Here is a 17573-nt window from a genome sequence, read left to right as displayed (position 1 = left end):
AAGAAAACCTTTTCACAGATATGTAAAAGAAAAAAAGCGAGAAACAAAAGACCAATATGGTCATTGTTTCATACCTATCTGTGAATCTTTCTGTGTACATGTTCGTGCAATCAGAATGTATTTCCACATTTAAAAATGTCGCGAAAAAAACACTGTTAATAAATTGTAGATCCGACCCATTCAGTGGGGGTTATCTAACGAGAGAGCACACGAAAAAGGCTGTGTTTGCCATGGGTAACAAGACGCAGCAAGCGTAAACGTGTTTTCGTCTGGCACACCAAGCCCGAGCGTTTATTGTGCAAAATGTCCGCGCACAAAACCCTCACGGATCTTGTTGCTGTTTGGGAGATTGCTTTAAGTGATGGAGTACATAAGATAGAATTTGAACATGGAACCACAACGGGAAAAAGAGTGGTCTACGTGGATGACAAAGTAAGAAAAATTCTAGCAAAAGGTTATGCATACTTTGTATATAATGCCTAAGACCAATATAAAAGGTGTTGTTTACTCTTGGAGAGTGAAATTGTTTGTGTTTAGGAAGTTTTCAGAAAAGATTGGATGTTTAAACTTGTGGGAAAAGAGGATTTTGTCATTGGAAAACAAAAAATCAAAGGTACATTTGCCTCTTGTAAATGGTCCTTGTTTATCTGCTTCATAGATTTGACTTGAGACTTTAAATTTGCAATGATAATGCAATCTATAAATGGTTTAATTAAAATTTTGTTCATTACAGTTGCAACCTTAAATAAGTAAATATAAACATGCATTTTGTCAGTTGGTCACCATAACATTGTGATTCAATAGCCTCTATGATTTTAATCCTAAAGTATGTTCAAACTAAATTCGCACAAGCCACACAACAAGGGATTTGACCAGTGGACTATCAGTTTGACACCCGTCATGTAAATGTACACACACTTGATTTCTGGATATGTATTTTCTGTCTAGGAACAATCAACATAGATGCCTGCAGTGGATTTGCCTATGAATACACACTGGAAGTGCAGGGAAAGAGCTTGAAAAAGTTTATGGAAAACAAAAATAAAACCAGCAAGGCATGGACAATGGTGCTCCAAGGCCAAGATACAAGAATTGTGTTAGGTATATTTTTATAGGTGGTTTGTGTATTTTTTCATTATTTGAATCTTTGTTTTTCAAAGAAAAAGATACTTTGGATGTTTGGTGCAATGGTGAACAGATGGAAACTGCTGTAAGAATTTTATTTTCACTCGGTTTTGTGTATTGTAATAATTTGGTTGCAAAATTTTGTGCAGGGTGAATTTACGGATGAAGGAACAGAAACACACTTTGAAATAGGAAACCATTTTTGCTACATTAAAGCAATATCAAGTGGCAACAGAAAATCTGGAATTATACACACCCTCTATATTGATGATCAATTAATACCTGATTAAACGAGTTGCTTTATATTTGTCATAGTACTGCAATTTCACATTCCCAGTTTAATATAGCTGCAATATCCAGTTGCTGGCAACAGGAAGCATACAAAAAACTTTGACTTTTTCTTGTGTTTTTGAAAAAAACAGTTTTATACACAAAAGTATATTTTCTTCCAAATGTCATTTATTACATTATAGTGTTGGAGTGTAGGTTACACCAAGTATTCATCGTACCAATTTTGTGTTGTACGATTCATTTTAACTCAAAACCTATGCATCCAAATTTGCTTGAATGCTATAAAATCGTTGACACAAATAAAACATATCAAATATGCAGCTCTATTTATTTTATAAAGATGGTTTTCTGTTTAGTACATGTAGAACTGGGTGTGTAGTTTTAGTAAAGGTTTAACACCCACTGAACTAAAATATCAGTTATTTTGTGTACTAGTGACGATAGAGAAAAATCTTGATAGACAACTGGACATGCTTCACAACTCCAGTTGTGTTAAGGATTAATATTTTAAAACATGTAAATTTGGACCGATAATTTACATACACATGAGTTGTGGTAATTGGTAGTTGGACCGATAATTTACAATACACATGAGTACAATTTGGACCGATAATTTACATACACATGAGTTGTGGTAATTGGTAGTTGGACCGATAATTTTCAATACACATGAGTACAATTTGGACCGATAATTTACATACACATGAGTACAATTTGGACCGATAATTAACATACACATGAGTTATTGTTATTGGTGTTGTTATTATGATTAAATAACAATGATACTTTCAAAATGTAACAAAAATAGCAAAAACCTAAGGTTAAATTGGTCAAGGACACATGTTGGGTAGATAATGAATTTTTCCTTGCTTTATTTACCTGTCAAACAATAATATTAAATTTGTTCAATGATTTGACACTATTTTTCTGCATGACAAATAAAACAGTTTTTCTACCAAAAAGGTGTAATATTGAATTATTCATACATGTATGCTGCAATAAAATATTCAGCATGTCATAAACAAGGATTTGCATGTCCCAACTATTGTCCCATATCACACAAAAAATTCCTGACATTGTTTTCATTGTGTAAAGTGTTTATTCAACTTTTTGCAAGCAAAAATACTCTTTTACCATTATATATACATCCTTCACAAGCCATTACCCGCCAAAACCTGAGAAACCATGGACGTAACATTAATTTTACTCCCCAAGTTTACTTTGTACAGTGAAATAACACCACGTAATGATCTTGCGAAATAAAAATAAACTTTGACTTTTTGAACATAAGTCTGTTTTAAAGATTTCTGTTTAATATTATTTGAAAATAGGGTTGTTAACACAACTTATTTAAGCATTAATACCAAACTGGCGGGGAGTAAAACTAAACAAAGAACGGCGCCGGCCAATCAGACGCGAGCTTTGAGTGAGATCACGAGGACGGAGCAGTCTCGCCCGAACGTTAGCATGTCGCCATTATTCGACTGTGTGGTGTGTGCGCACAAAGGGTTGTGTTTTGCTGCGAACTTTCGTCTGTTACGACGCGGTTACAGATCCCACTTATTCTTTTTTAGTCCATATAATGTCAAAGGTGCAATTTTAGCGCAAGTTTTTGATTCCAGTTGAGGTAAAACCAGCATAATCTGGCAGTGTTTAGCAGTAGGCGTGGGGAGTTGGCCTGCACGAGACGTGGCTCGACTAGTAAGGCGATCACGTGACTAGTTTGGGTCGGAGAGGGCGCTAATGCAACAGACCACTCCAAACAATAAGCATGTGCTTTTTATCCTGTCGGCTGTGTAGTGCTGAGTCAGGCTTGTATATGAACGCCGTTTGTGTTAATGATTGTAGGGTATGTCAGTATTACGTCACGTGTAAAGTATGTTTTGAGATAATGGACAAGTTTTATACCTGCGCCAAAGGTAAAACGACGTTACTGTTCCATATGTTGTAGTCACCACACACGTTTCTATACAATTAGTTTTCGCAGCGTCCTCCCAGGACTTTCTTGTTCACTTCCATGATTTAGGTATTTGTGAACATCTTGTGATTATCATTCGATGGTAAATAATAATTTCAGTACGTGCAAATTAGGCTACATGTAATGCGCTGGGAAATATTTACGTTGCGTAAACAACACTGCCTTGTTTGACTGACACTTGTGTTGGAGTAACACGCGACTCAGTCATGTGTACGTGCAGGATCGTTATTTAAGCAGATGAGGTTGTGTTTTTGTCCTGAATTATTAGATCTGCGGCATTGCTGATAATTGAAAACAATGATGTGGAAGTTGGAAAACAGCATCGTATAGGTTTAAATGTCGGTCAATTATTGGTTTTCGCTTCTAATCCCGCAGATTCGCAAAGTTTTCATGTCGAAAGGTTGGTGTCCGTCGATTTACGAACGAGCCACGTGGTTAAGTTGCTTTACTTGACATCGTCCGTTTGAATCGCGGTTAGCTGTTGCACCATCGTTGCGAACAGTCTTTAAAGAGCAGTGAGATCGAAACAGCCGTGTCCTTCACGAAGGTCATTTGGCCCTATTCCCGCAGTATGAAAGCGTACATTGCTCTTCTCTTTAGCTAAGTCATGGCAGCACATGTTTCAATGAGTTTTGACCGGGAGTAAAGTCTGGCGCTTTAAGTTTTGTTTATCACTGTGACAGCTTATGCGTTTATGTGAAATACTTGCATCAAAACATGAGCATTCCCTCCCAGTCAACTGTGTAGAAATCTTATCCGAAAAAGGACCTTTGTTAATTATGTGAAATCCCAATGTGTTAAATTATTGCAGACTATAAAATGTGTGTAAAATCTGCTAAACAGTGATTGATATCAACAAGAATAGAACAGTGAAAATTATTTTATCTACACCTACATATTGATGTGATCTTTGTGTAGTAAAATATCAGGTTTGTTATTGGCTTTTCCATTTTAGCTTCTGAACTCATCAACTAAATGCTCACTTTAATATAGAAAATGCTGCTTACTGTGTGAAATGACGAATGGACAAAAGTTCTGACGATAGTATGGCTCCGGCCTTGCATACAACCGAGCATGACAATAGCAGTGCCTCCATAAAGTACCATTTACCACTAACAAATACAACACCACAGACTGACTTATCTGAAAATACTGTGTATGAACAGGTAATTACTATAATGTCAACTGTTCTGACTCAATAGTGTTTTGAAGTAATGAGTGGTCATGTGGTGTGATGTTAAAATAATATCTCTATGTTAGATGAACGGTGGACACGCCGATAGTGAATCAGATGCCATTGCAAAACTCACCCCAGAACGAGAAAGTGATTTCAGACCTGTAAAACAGTGCGTAAATCATGTCAATTCAGTTACAATGGATTCGGATCTAATAGATCCTAAAAGCAATGGTGGCTCTGGGGATTATTTGTCCTCTGTGTCCTTGCTTCAGAAAGGTAAAATGTTACTTTTGTTTGCATTGTGTACCTTTGCTTCTGGCTGGGTTTTTAAAAGGGTAACTTATTCTCTATTTCACTTGCAGACATCAAGAAAAAATTAAGCAAACCCCATCCAACGTCAGAGAAGGTAAATGGAGGTGGTGATGCAGTCAAAGTACACAAGTCAAATGGTTGGTCACCAGAGCATAAAACAGATGAAAGTCAATTGGATACCAGGCTTCATTGCAAGAACTCAATAAACGGACAACAGGAAAGCAAAACTACCTCAAGCAAAAACACAACAATGGTAACAGATTTACATGACAGTTTCACCAATGCAAACTGCCCAACAAAGAATGCCAGCGGAGGCAGTGGTATGGACAATAGTGCTGTTAAAATGTTAACACATGCTGGGGATAACGACAGAATTTCATTGCCAATGGAATTGGATTGTAAAAATGTGGATTTATCTACAGAAAGTATTCACAGCAAGGAAGAAACAATATCTGATGTAGTTTTACCTATAGGTTCCCAAACTAGTACAAGTATTTCGGATACATCTTCAATTTCAGGGAAGTTACAGACCACTGTGCCAAGACAACCACCATCACCATTATGTAAAAATTCGACAAACAATTCCTCTGCTTCTGGGACTGATTCCGTTGACCAAGATGTTTTTGAAGCTTTGAATGATTTGTGTGATTCTGTTGTAAGAATTCATAGCAACTGTTTGAATGATACTACTACCCTAAATAAATGTGATGAAGGGAGGGACATCAGTGAATCTCCTTTTCCCGAATTAGAACCTGTGGTTTCTTCAGATTTGCAGCTGACTAACATATTTGGACTTGCGCAAAGCCTAATTACTGGCAACCACATGCAAAATTTGCCACCCAAACTTACAAACACACTTCATGAACTGGCTGCATCTCTACAAAATATGCCAAGTAGTGGTGATAATAAAAGTGAAATGCCAGATAATAAACCAAGACGCCGATCTTCATCAAAAAGCCTAAACTTTGAAGAAATGAAGGAAAAATCAGTCTCAAGGATTACTAACAAAGAAGAAATTCTTGTAAAACAATCTGAACAGATGCATGAAGTTCTGAAGCGATATTCTTTCCAAAGGAAGAATCTCATTTCGCTGAAAGCACGACTGAGTAAAATTCGGTGCTCAGGCGTGAACAAGGCAATTAAAAAACAAATTGGGGAGGTTATAAAAACTTGCGACATGAACTTTTCTAATATTGAAAACCTTGAATTGGAGAAATTACCTGAGATGCACACAAAAGCCCAACTATTTTGGAAACACACACTACAAAATCGAAAGCAGCGTAAATCTTCATTTGATGGTTTGGATGTTGATAACTCCAGTTACCCTATGAGCCATATTAATGCTGATAGCAAACTTACAGATGTTAGAAGTAGTCAGATTCTTCACGAAACTGCTGCATTTTCAACAGGTTAGCTTCAATTATATGTATTTACAAATTGTCTATTATATATGTATGTGGCAATTGTAGCCACAAAAAACTTGCATGTTGTTGTTACTTCGAAGTTAATTTGCTTTTCTGCCTGTAACCCATGTATTCACGAGTTTTGCAGAGAAATGAATATTTTATTAACACCAACAAAATGTTTCATTGCTCAACACTTGTAACTGTCCGTTTAGGTCTGCTAAAAAAAGAAGTCCGCTTCGTACAATCCACCTACGACCCTGATCTAACTGAAAGTAGTTCTGATGAGGAGTTGGTTGATTGTGTGTACAAGTCAGGGGAAGGCTATGTGCCAAGAAAGAAAACTACCAAACCAAAGATAGCACATTATTCATCACTAGATAGGGGTTACAAACACAAGTAAAATAGACTTTGTATATATTTGTTATTTGTCGTAGTTTAATTGTAAGCATTAGATTTTTGTTTCAATTTCACCCAAACCAGGTTATGATCAACAGTAGGCCATTAATATTCAGCATTTGGCAAAACGAAATAATTCGTATGCATATCTTAGATCCAAAAATGCGAACCAAACTTGGCTGCAGCAGAGACTGTCTGTGGCTAAGCGGTGGACATGGCTTCAAGCACAAGTTTCTGATTTGGAGTTTAAAATTCGCTCGCACAACGAACTTATTAGGCAGCTCCGTTCATGCAAGGTATATACATAATTGACTATATCATATTTTAATCCAGTTGGTCTGCTTTATTGCTTCGGTGTCAGAAACTGTATATCTTCAATGAAACTTTTTTGTTGTGTAATTGTATCATTATGTTTACTAAAGTTGACCTAACAAAACAGTGCTTTGGACTCGCCGTGCAATGAGCGTGTAGGGCAATGAGACTTACGGCCTGTGGATGCGCACCTCAGTGGCTAATAATTGCGTTCCTGGCGTTATTTGCATGTTGGCTTTGCCTATAAAATCTGCGCACCGTTTTGTACCAATACACTTGAACTGTTTGTGACTGAAGAATACAACACACTTGAATGCAAAATTTGACATTTTGTGTAGGATGAGGTCACTCTTGGCCACCAGCAGATCTCTACTTCATTTGTGGAAGGAACTGTTGTTTCAGAGGTATGTTACACCTTTCAGTATAGGAGTACCTGTTTTTGCTTCTGGCTTTACCAATAGTGCATTCTTTTCCAGATGCAACGGCTTACTCCAATGAAGGTAGATTCCACATCTTCCTCACCTTGCAGTGTGAGCAAATTGGTTCAGAACATCAATAAGCAAACCACAAAGTACGACAGTATTGAATTAACCAGCCTGGAATATGATCACTATTTTACTATCTCACTTAGCACATGCTTCAAGCATGCAATTACCTAAATAGGCAACTCTAAAAATGCATCTGTGATTACTTTGGTTATCCTGTTAGTTAAATGCCTAAAAAAGTTGTGCTAGAAATAGTAAGTAATAAAAATTTTGCATAGTCTATATAGAATTTTTACATGTATAAATACTCTATTTAGGACTAGAAGCCAAACCAATAATATACATTCTAATAAAAGTGACATCATTGTTTAACAGCTTATTGGACAACCTTTCTCCCTTGTCAGCTGGTGTCCCATCTCCAGTAACACAAATGGAACACGAGTAAGTATCATGGTGTAAACGATATTCTTGGCGAATATACAGTGAAGTAGCCCAGTGTTTTCAAAACTTTTTGGTCCACTGAACATAGCAGAGTTATTTAGGTTTACCTGGCCCCAAACTGTCAGAAACTTTTTGCTTGCATCATTTTAATTTTTGTTGCATTGTGCTTATGTCTGCTGCCCAAGACTTGATGCATTTTTTCAGCAGTTTTTGCATCAAATTAGATATTAGCTAAAGGAACTCTTCACATTTTTTATTTCTAAAACTTTTGGGAACTACCAAACCAGACGTATTCTTTTCATTGACTGTTTCGTTTTTGATAAAGTATATGATTTTAGACGTGACATTAGGCATATGAGTGATGCTTCAATCAATGTGGACAAGACAAGTGTGGCTGCTAGAACACGGCCTCTCTGCAGGCCACTAAGGCACAGACAACTGGTGAAAGCTCAAGATGTGGCTTTCTTATCAAACAGAGTGAGTGCATGGCTATTGCTTTCTTGTGGCACTTGCATATTCTGCTGTGTGTATTTACTAAACTATCGCATACGAAGTACCTTGCTACAAATAGGGAAGTCCTGTTATTAGAAAGTCTTGATTTTGGTTATGGAAGTACTTGTCATAGTTTGTATCAACTTTGTAGTGATTTATATATATTTTTTTTATTTTTGTTCCATTTGTAAAAATTAACGTAGGTTGTCTTTGTTCTTTTAATCCCTATGCGATTAAATCGCCTGCCTCAAAAAAATTAAAATGCGCTCCAACCCAAATGCCCTTGTCACGCTGTCTATTGTGATGTAACGTTACGTCATAGTGCGTTGTTTTCTTTCCGCAGACACTCGCGCCCCCTACGGTGACCAATGAAAGTCGAATAATGGGAGAGGATTTCGCTCGATCCACACCATTTCACAGAAGCGATGGCAAATTGCTTGAGGTTGTGGGCACTTCCTTGCAGTACAGGGCGGCACAGCATGACCATTCTTACCACAGGATTCTCTCCACTGAAGAAGGTAAGATGGAAGCTAGAGCGGGCATGCAAAACAGTCAGTAGTGTATTGATTAAAAGTCGGTCTTGATAGCCTGTTATAATTATATTCAAATCAGAAATTGCCTGAACTGCTCAATGGTATTGCATCTAAATGAGTTTAAAGAAAAATTATCTTCACTTTTTATTTATTTTAGATAGTTTTTCCCAACGCTCTTAACCAAATAACCACATTTTCCTTTGTCCCAAAAATACATGCACAAATGACGCCTGAAAGTGGTCGTAATTGCGGTAAGCGACAAGCCTTTAATGACCACAGTACAGACGCGTCATGACTTTCTGGTGTCATTGTGAAACCTTATCTCTTCCTGGCGTCAAGTTGCGTGGTTCTAAGGTCACGTGGGAACGTCGGTTTTATTTTCCTTCTCATTACCAGCAAATTTGTTCCTGACGAAGTTGCGTCTGTCTATTCGTGACCCGCGGTGTAGTGCTAAGCGAATGGTTGAGAATTCGGGAAGCAGTTTAGTATTATGTCTAGTACTTCGATTCACTGGTTAAGCCCTGAGGTAATAGCGTTTTGTGGGTATTTGAAAAAAATATCTTTAATATCGATTTTGTGTACATGACAACCTCCGAAAGCACCCGCTTGTGACCGAGCCCATTTATGTATCTATCGCGGTATTTGCGCCAACATTATGAACTTCGTGTATAAGCGTCATTGTGGTACTGCTTTGGACGTTTGTCTATCGGCATATCGAATTTCGTACATGTGCACGTGAAGTAACGTTAAATAAACCGCGTGAAACAGTCTTGCGTTTAACCCAAATCGTGCCTCCAACATTAGGTTTTGGGCACGTTTTTACAGCGCAGCGATCCGGTTTTCCGGTTCATCATTTAACGCGCTGTGGTCTTTGTTTCTCGCAGATATCCCTCTCTCACTGCGGCTCTCGTCCTTCATGAAGAGCAGTCAGAAGTGGTTCAACGAAAAGACCTCGAAGCGAGAAAAACGTCACGAAAAGAAGTAGGTTGAAATGTTCCACAATAGTTAAGAGCCCACTTGTAGGGTAGTTGGTAATATCGCTCCACTGTTCGTAAACTTGAAAATAGGAAACACAAATAAAATTAACATTGCTTGGAGTATATAGGAACCACCGAATGCTAAGGTTTACAGTGTTACTAAATGTTGCAGGAATACCCGGCCCATTACACAAAAAGTGTCCACTAGTAATAGTGAATGATTATCTCCAATATGTTTAAAGCTATTAAGACCAGTCGCAAATGTATTTAAAAACGACAAGCACCGAATGTGTTTGCAGAATACTAATACAAACAACACCGTATAACAGGCATACTTCACCAAGCCGCAAAATATATGCAGCGCGTATTCTTATTCCTGAGCCCTAAAACAAGGCAGCTGTCACATTTGCATAGGCTTAATGTTTTCCTGTTGCTTTTGGTAGTGGCCGTATGTTCGTTTAAATATCGGCTTTGAACAGACAGTGTATGTGCGTCATATGGTACACAAATGCGTTGATGGGTTTTGAACAATTTCACACTGTACAGATATTTTTCAAGAATTTTAAAGAGCATCTAAAACGATTTCCTAAATATGGTTTGTAATATTTTTCCCACTTCCCTTTAATCACAAAAAAAACTTTCCACCCACCTTTAAGGCACCACTAGTCCACTTATTGTTTCAAGCGGTTGTACTTTTTCGAACACCCTTTCTCCCAATCAACTCTCAAAGGGTCGTGCGCCAATACAACTAAATGCCTTTCCTCGCAGGAAAAGGCGCAAGAACTCGAAAAACAAAGCCGAGAGCTTGGCCGAGAAGATTAAAACACGTCCCCGGTCGGCCACGGTCGTGTTGGAACGAATGAAAACGGTCGGTGCCATGCAACGTTCACATTCGGGTGACGCTTACCTCTCCGAAAGCCGAAATCGCAGAGGCAGCGTACAGGTATGAAGGCTACGGTGCTAGGACTAACCTTTTCATAACCCGTTTCAATTGAACACTGGGTTGGTTTTGTAAGCATTATAAACAGCACACCCCTGTCTGATATTGGTATTATTTCTATGGAACGCATACTCGTTGACTCGCTAACCTTTTTATAATCTAATCTAAATCGTGACCTGTAATGTAATTCAGGCCATGTCAGACTACCACAAGAGGCAGAGAATGAACTCGATGGATTCGGACGCTGAAGGTGCGCACTACCGAAGTGGGGCTAATACTCCTACACAGGAACAACACGGCCATGCTCACATGCAGGTACACCTCGGTTATAGAAAAATCCCAACTTCAAGACCTGATGACTGTATCATGACATTTATGCCCACAATGCACTTTTGGTATTGGCACTATCGAGAAGACAGATGTTTTGGTCTTTTCCAATAGTGGGAACACTAGAAAAATGCTGTTCAGTTCAGTTCAGTTTTTCGCCTAAAGTAACTACTAGTTTTGGTAGTGGTACGGTCTACACCTTGTATGGTTGACCGCAAAATGCACATCTAATCTGTGTGGCCATCAGCTGATGCCCCTTTCGGTGTAGACTCTCTGCAGTGAGTGAAAGCAGGGGGTAACAAAATATTTAAATACCTAAAATAAAGTGTAATTGTAAATTGTGGCTGAAGCCGAATGATTTAGCCCTTAGCCCTTGGCCCTTATCCACGGCATTGTTTACGTCATAATGTAAACAATGTGCCAGGCCACGCAAATGGATATCGTCTTGACACGAGTCACAGTCTGCCCAGTACTTTTTCGTCGATCTATTTGCGACAAACAAACCACATGCATTGTTAAAACAATGACGTATATCTGTTAACAGGGGCGTTGGATGCTTTCTTCGGGTATATTTTATTTATCTTATGCGAAAAAACATACGTGTGAAATAGGTCGATGTTTTTCAAGCGATTTTGCTTTGTAACAATACAAACTTCAATATTTGAAAGCAACTGGCATTCTGGCACAATTAATGGTTTCGAATTAGCCCTAACGTGGAGGCAACCAAACAAGGATTTTTCTGTCACATCATTGTCACTGAAAGTATGTCAGTAAAACTATGGACGAATTTCCAAATCAAACTTATAATGACTGGATTCCGCTGAAGTTCTGACTTACGAAATCCATGGTGTTTCTTCCAGGCCTTCCTCAAGCGCAAACGTCAGTCAGACCAGGCGTATGACATAAACAACATCGTCATTCCTCATGGTTTGACTACAACCCGAATAGAGAAGCTCCAGTACAAGGAAATTCTTACCCCCGGGTAAGTTACTTGTTCTTGTTATGTAAACTACAATCTGTTTGTATAAGCGCCCGGTATAATTAGAGTTTTGAATGTATTTTGTGTCTTGTTGTGACCTAATTACAACCACGAACAACCTTGACAGCATTATATATTTATGTAATTAATATTGCTGATGATTATGACATTTTTGTGTTACTGGGTTTCAAATAGCTGTTTTTGCTTTATATTGTAACTGTGCTCATATACTTTCCGCATGTTGCTTTGTCGCAAGAGAGAACAAACTGAAGCTCCAAAATTTGCTGAGACTTAACCGCTATTTACTTTAGGTGGAGGACGGCGGATGAAAAAACCCAAGACGAGGCCTTAAAAACAGGTAAATAACTTGTATTTCTGTACAGTTGGTAGCACCCTTTAATACTGGTAACCGACCAGTCATTCTGCACGAACATAATTCTGTTTGAATTACTGGTTGTTTTTTCTTAATACGGGACATGAAAATTGTATATCCGTAACAGCCGAAACCTCTAAAATAAAGTTTGCCAGAAGGGCAGTATTCGGCAATAAATTATGCCTGGCAGTGTCAGTAACAATTTGTGTATCCGTAAGTTTGCGAACATTTTATATGAACATAATACTGGGGAATCTCATTTACATGACGTTCGTATGCGAAATTCTACGTATAACGATACCACCCCTGATTATTTCCTCAAGCTTAGCATGACGTATATGAACTGCTGGCGATGAAAGGGCTCGGTTACACCTGGTTAAACATTAACAGACGATCGACAACCGTGGTTCTATCAGTACCGGGTTAAGGATTGTGCGGTGTTCGGCGGCGCCGTATTTTCGATTGTTATGCTATGCGCTGTTAGTACCTGGGAGAGGGGCGTTGTTGGTGTCAACGTTGCCCTCAATGAGACTTTTAGACTGAGCCACAACATTTCTCGTTTTAATGGACATCTGGATGTTTAGGGTTGCGTTGCTTAAGACTTTGAAATACGATGTTGATTATTATACCGACATAACTAAAATCACCGTATTTGCAATTTTTTTTATTCTTTCCATAGCAATACTGTAGCGTCGTCACTTATCTTTTGAATCGGCAACATGTTAACCGCGAGCCTGATGAACCGTATTTGTGTGTGTTATTTGCACACATACGTTTATGGAGTGGGCAATTTTGTGGTCTCGTTGTTCATGTTGACAAATCCTTACTAATCCGAAACCTTTAAAATCTAACCTCCGACACGGTGGTGTTGTATGTTGATATGTAATATGCCAAACTGTGGCGTTCTAATATTAAAGCCAAGACGGGATGTGGCGTGCAGCTGTTTTTTTTTGCATTTTTGTGACAGGACAACCTTGCCTAAATCCTTTTCATGTGATTTTACAGCTGCCGATGACGCAGAAGCTCTCGACGACGGCGAGTTTCGGTCAAGACACGACCGCTACGAGGTCTTGGAGAAGAAAAAGTACATGGCTTACATGGAATGGAGTAGACACAAGAAGAACGGCACTAGGTAAATGATAAACGTTTACCGAAGCACTCATCCCCAATACTGTGTGTCGCAGTGTGACGTATACTAAAAGATCGCCCAATGCGCATGTGTAATGTTTTATTACGTCATAATGGGGTTTTTTAAACGGTGAAATTCATCCCAACATGTGCTGTTATGTCTTGAACGCATTTCCTCTTATAAACTGAATATTCCGTCAGACATGCGTGACATATGCGGCCAAAATAACGCTTAAAACCGCACCTAATTACGCGGTGCCGAATACACGTCACTCCATCTAGTAAGTCGAGCCATTGTCTATAAACTGTACTTACGACACAATAGCACTGTACATGAATGGCGGTGAACTAAAACAATGGATTCGCGAGCTGGGCGCACTCGTGCCCTCGTGTTTATAAAGTTCCGTGTTTGTTTTCTGAATCAACAAACCCGCTGCCATTGCATCGAATTATCCAAATATTCTTCGCTAAACTGGTTGATCTTTAGACAGAGGTAAAATTTGACCAGCATCAAATGGTTTCGGCCGAGAGGAAATAGGCAGTTTTTTTTTCTGTTCAGCTAAAAAATATCATGTGATTACGTTAATTGAGTCAAAATTGAGAGAATATTTTGTGCTCACTAAATTCCTCCCATGACAATGTACAACCGCAAGACCTCTGTTGCGTGTGTATGTAATCTAATTCTAAATGACAAGGGTTGCTTTTGACTGCACCCGAAACATATAGTATACTTGTATAGATGCGTATTGCGCATGTACGTATGTAGCCTTTAGATCATCGTCAACTATCATGTTGTGTGTATATATATATACATATATTATATGTACATTCACCATATTAAACTTCTCTTTCCGTGTTAAAGCGCTTGGGGACTCAATATAAACTTAACAAATTAACCCTGCAGGTATTTTGACAACTGTCAATTGCTTAAAAACTCTAATCTAACTACAGTAAATCTTTAATACTCTTCATGTTCAACCCTACAACGTTATTAACCCTATTACGTTCTAATGTAGATCGATGAGTCGGGCTAACATGCTTTCATCCGTCGATGCCACCCAGTCACCCGGCGGAATGTTCCAGTTCTCACAATCGATGCGTTCAAGCCCTGTCGCCCACATGAGGTCGCCTGACCCCAGTTCACCAGGAAGCCCCGAATCCAACCCCACTTCTGTTGCTGGTAGGTCGCGTGCAGTGGCGGATCTAGAAAAAATAAGAGGGGGGCGTTCGGTTTCGGTATCTAATTAATGAAGACGTTAGATGCGGTCACAATTTTTTTAGGATATTCAACATGCAAAATTGTCATGTTTTGAAACCAATTTTTGCATTCTTGTAACGCCTACCAGGTTGTTTATGCGCTGATACGCTGTTTCCTTCTATTGACCCAAATACTTATCTTTAGTTAATGCAATTCAGAAACATTATTTTAACAAATTGCCTTTTCCAGGTATACGAACACGCCGTACTTCATCGGACGTATTCCGACCTCCCAGCATAGAAAGTAGCTCCAGTGTGCCGCCTTCCTGCAACACTCGGGAGCGACATCTTTCCTCCGCCGATGAAGGAGGTTCGGTTTCCCGTCATAGCGGAGAATGGCACCCAATCTGGGAGCCACGCAATTTCCCACTCACCGACGGGGATTACGAAGAGCTGATGAAGAAGCCGGTAGTGCCTGATGTGCAGCCGCCAAAACCTCGCATAGACAGCGAATCTCCGGAGAGTCGTTTTCGACCGATAAGCCGGCAGCCGAGCGTCGACACTAACACAGCACCGAGGCACAGGACAGTGTCAAAGCAAGAAAGCGGGGGGAGTTCCCGAAAGCGACCTCGCACGGCGTCAATGCTGTCGAACCGTGACGAAGATCGTCAAAGCGACGAGTCGTTGTCGTCCTCCCATTCATCCTACCGACGTCCGAGTTCCTACATCGCGCGAAAAGATGACGTCACACACTCTTCGCAGACTGTTCCACAAAGCGCTGGCAACGGTCTGCCGAAAAGACACAAGCCCAACCATAAGCAGGACTTCTATTTCTATAGCGACCTCGACATGGACATTGGCAGCGAGACCGAGTCCGTGGCCAGTGACGACGAAGACGCTATGGTAATATCAGAAGATGAAAACCGGTGGACAAGGTATCCTGTTGCTTACACCGCGCTGGGAGGGAAAGAACAATCCGACGAGGGAAAAGTCCCCTTGGTGATGACGTTCAAGCGGAAGTAGTTGATGATTTTTTAGTTCCCGCGCCAGAAAAAAATTACATGGCGTTGAAAAAGTTTTTCCTGTGCTCTTGCGTTTGCGCCGCGTTCGTTTCTTACTTGAAAAAAAAATGGTAAAAAAGTTGGTCCGCGCATGCACACTCCTTATTCTAGAAGCTTCACTGCCACTGCCGGCCCGAAAACGGTTCACTGACCAAACCTGACATGCACTGCGCACCTGGCGTGTACTTTGTGCAGCCTTTCGTGGGTCTGACTGTGCTACGCATTGTATGTATAGGATAAGTCGATTTCCCCCACCCACACAAGTTGTCCATACCGTTGGTTAAGTTTATTCTCTTCAAAACTTTTGTACGGGTCATATATGGTGTTCAATTTCACGCTTGGGGCGACGTTGATACGTGGATGTGAAGTAAAGCGTGGGTTGCTTGGGTCGCCCCGTGTTCCTGTTTCCCAAGCAGCGTTCTTTGTATTCTTCGGCTTTCTCCCTATTTTTTCACGATTCAATAAACAAACCGCTTGTTGGTTGCTTCTTTACACATGGACCTAGTTATAAGTGATTCTTTTTGACGCAGTTTCCTTTCATGCATTGGCGATATGAGGCAGGATCGGCGATCACAGCTATCGTACCGTAGTTGGTAGAGCGCTAGGCCCGGAGTTCACCGCGCAAGCTTGATTTTTATATCTCGCTTCGACTTGTAGAGAAAAAGTGACTGATCCAGCTACGCCTGCGAATCTAATTATTTTTTTGAAAATCGAGATGATTACGGCTGACCTCTAGCCTACAGCAGAGCTATTTCTAAATGATGAAGCCCCACAGAACCACGCAACATAAAGTTTTTCGCCCAATTATTGCGGATTGAAGTAGATATCAAAACATAAATACCGCATCAACGTAGGCATATAATCTCGAAAGCTGACGAAAACAAGTTCCGATTTTTCGGTTATATCGTCACCAGACTCCAGTTGGGAACCCTAGTCCACACAGCGGTTGTTCCCGAACTTGTTGCGTGCAAAAGCAATGGAGACGTAGCAAGCATATTAGGTGGATTCATTACAAATTATAGATGGTCACACGAAGTCAGTTTAACGAAATTACAACAGGAGTGAGTTTGTACGACTTTTTGAGGTGGTGTCTATCAACACAGAGATAACATAACTACAAATCCGCAGATATGGAACAACAATGTTACAACAACTACAATATTCATCTGGCCAGAAGCAAATGCATCAGCAAACATTGTAAATTATAGCCTATCAGCCATCAAAAAATCAGACCAGGTATGCAGTTGGAAACGAAAAAAAATGGAGTAATGTTTAAATAGAAAAAAAAATTAAATGTTTAAATATCTAAAACGTTGAAGTTACACCTGAACACAGATCCAGTTTAATTTTGTTTATCAAACACATCAACTTTATTTGTCTTTTACCTCCTAACCGGAAATGAAACCGACAAGCCTTGCGTGACAATTCCGTACCTAATTGAAGGGGACTGAAGGCAACAGATCATAGACCGTCGCCCTTGGGAAATAATAACATTCATATGGATTTTCTGCATGAGCCTAATGAGTGATTGGGTTTCCTATAGAATACGCAGCAATTTTTCTGTGCTTTGCATTGTTCGCTGTGACCGTTAAAGGAATTTCATGGTTTTGTTTAGCTGAGTAAAGTGTCATAATTTCATCATA

At 39.6% G+C, this 17573-nt stretch overlaps 2 protein-coding genes across 2 annotated transcripts; both read left to right on the top strand.

Moving 5' to 3' along the window:
• The first annotated feature begins 279 nt into the window (after positions 1-279).
• Positions 280-1726, top strand: LOC145908299 (fas apoptotic inhibitory molecule 1-like). Its single transcript, XM_082995548.1, has 5 exons — positions 280-432; positions 538-613; positions 949-1101; positions 1161-1210; positions 1275-1726. The coding sequence occupies exons 1-5, from the start codon at positions 304-306 to the stop codon at positions 1413-1415; spliced, it is 549 nt and encodes a 182-aa protein (XP_082851674.1). The 5' UTR covers positions 280-303; the 3' UTR covers positions 1416-1726.
• Positions 1727-4203: 2477 nt separating this feature from the next.
• LOC145908073 (uncharacterized) lies at positions 4204-16430 on the top strand. The gene is made up of 19 exons (XM_082995247.1): positions 4204-4323; positions 4388-4560; positions 4655-4847; positions 4934-6292; positions 6502-6685; positions 6840-6981; positions 7336-7401; positions 7474-7568; positions 7858-7923; positions 8262-8400; positions 8759-8933; positions 9833-9929; positions 10694-10868; positions 11058-11180; positions 12053-12174; positions 12483-12529; positions 13550-13676; positions 14689-14852; positions 15120-16430. Exons 2-19 carry the CDS (start codon positions 4417-4419, stop codon positions 15890-15892), a joined length of 4191 nt encoding a protein of 1396 aa, XP_082851373.1. The 5' UTR covers positions 4204-4323; positions 4388-4416; the 3' UTR covers positions 15893-16430.
• The last annotated feature ends 1143 nt before the right edge of the window (positions 16431-17573 follow it).

This window comes from Ascidia mentula, chromosome 7 (assembly GCF_947561715.1).
Source record: "Ascidia mentula chromosome 7, kaAscMent1.1, whole genome shotgun sequence".
Classification (NCBI taxonomy): Eukaryota; Metazoa; Chordata; class Ascidiacea; order Phlebobranchia; family Ascidiidae; genus Ascidia; species Ascidia mentula.
This window is presented reverse-complemented; position numbering and strand designations above follow the sequence as displayed.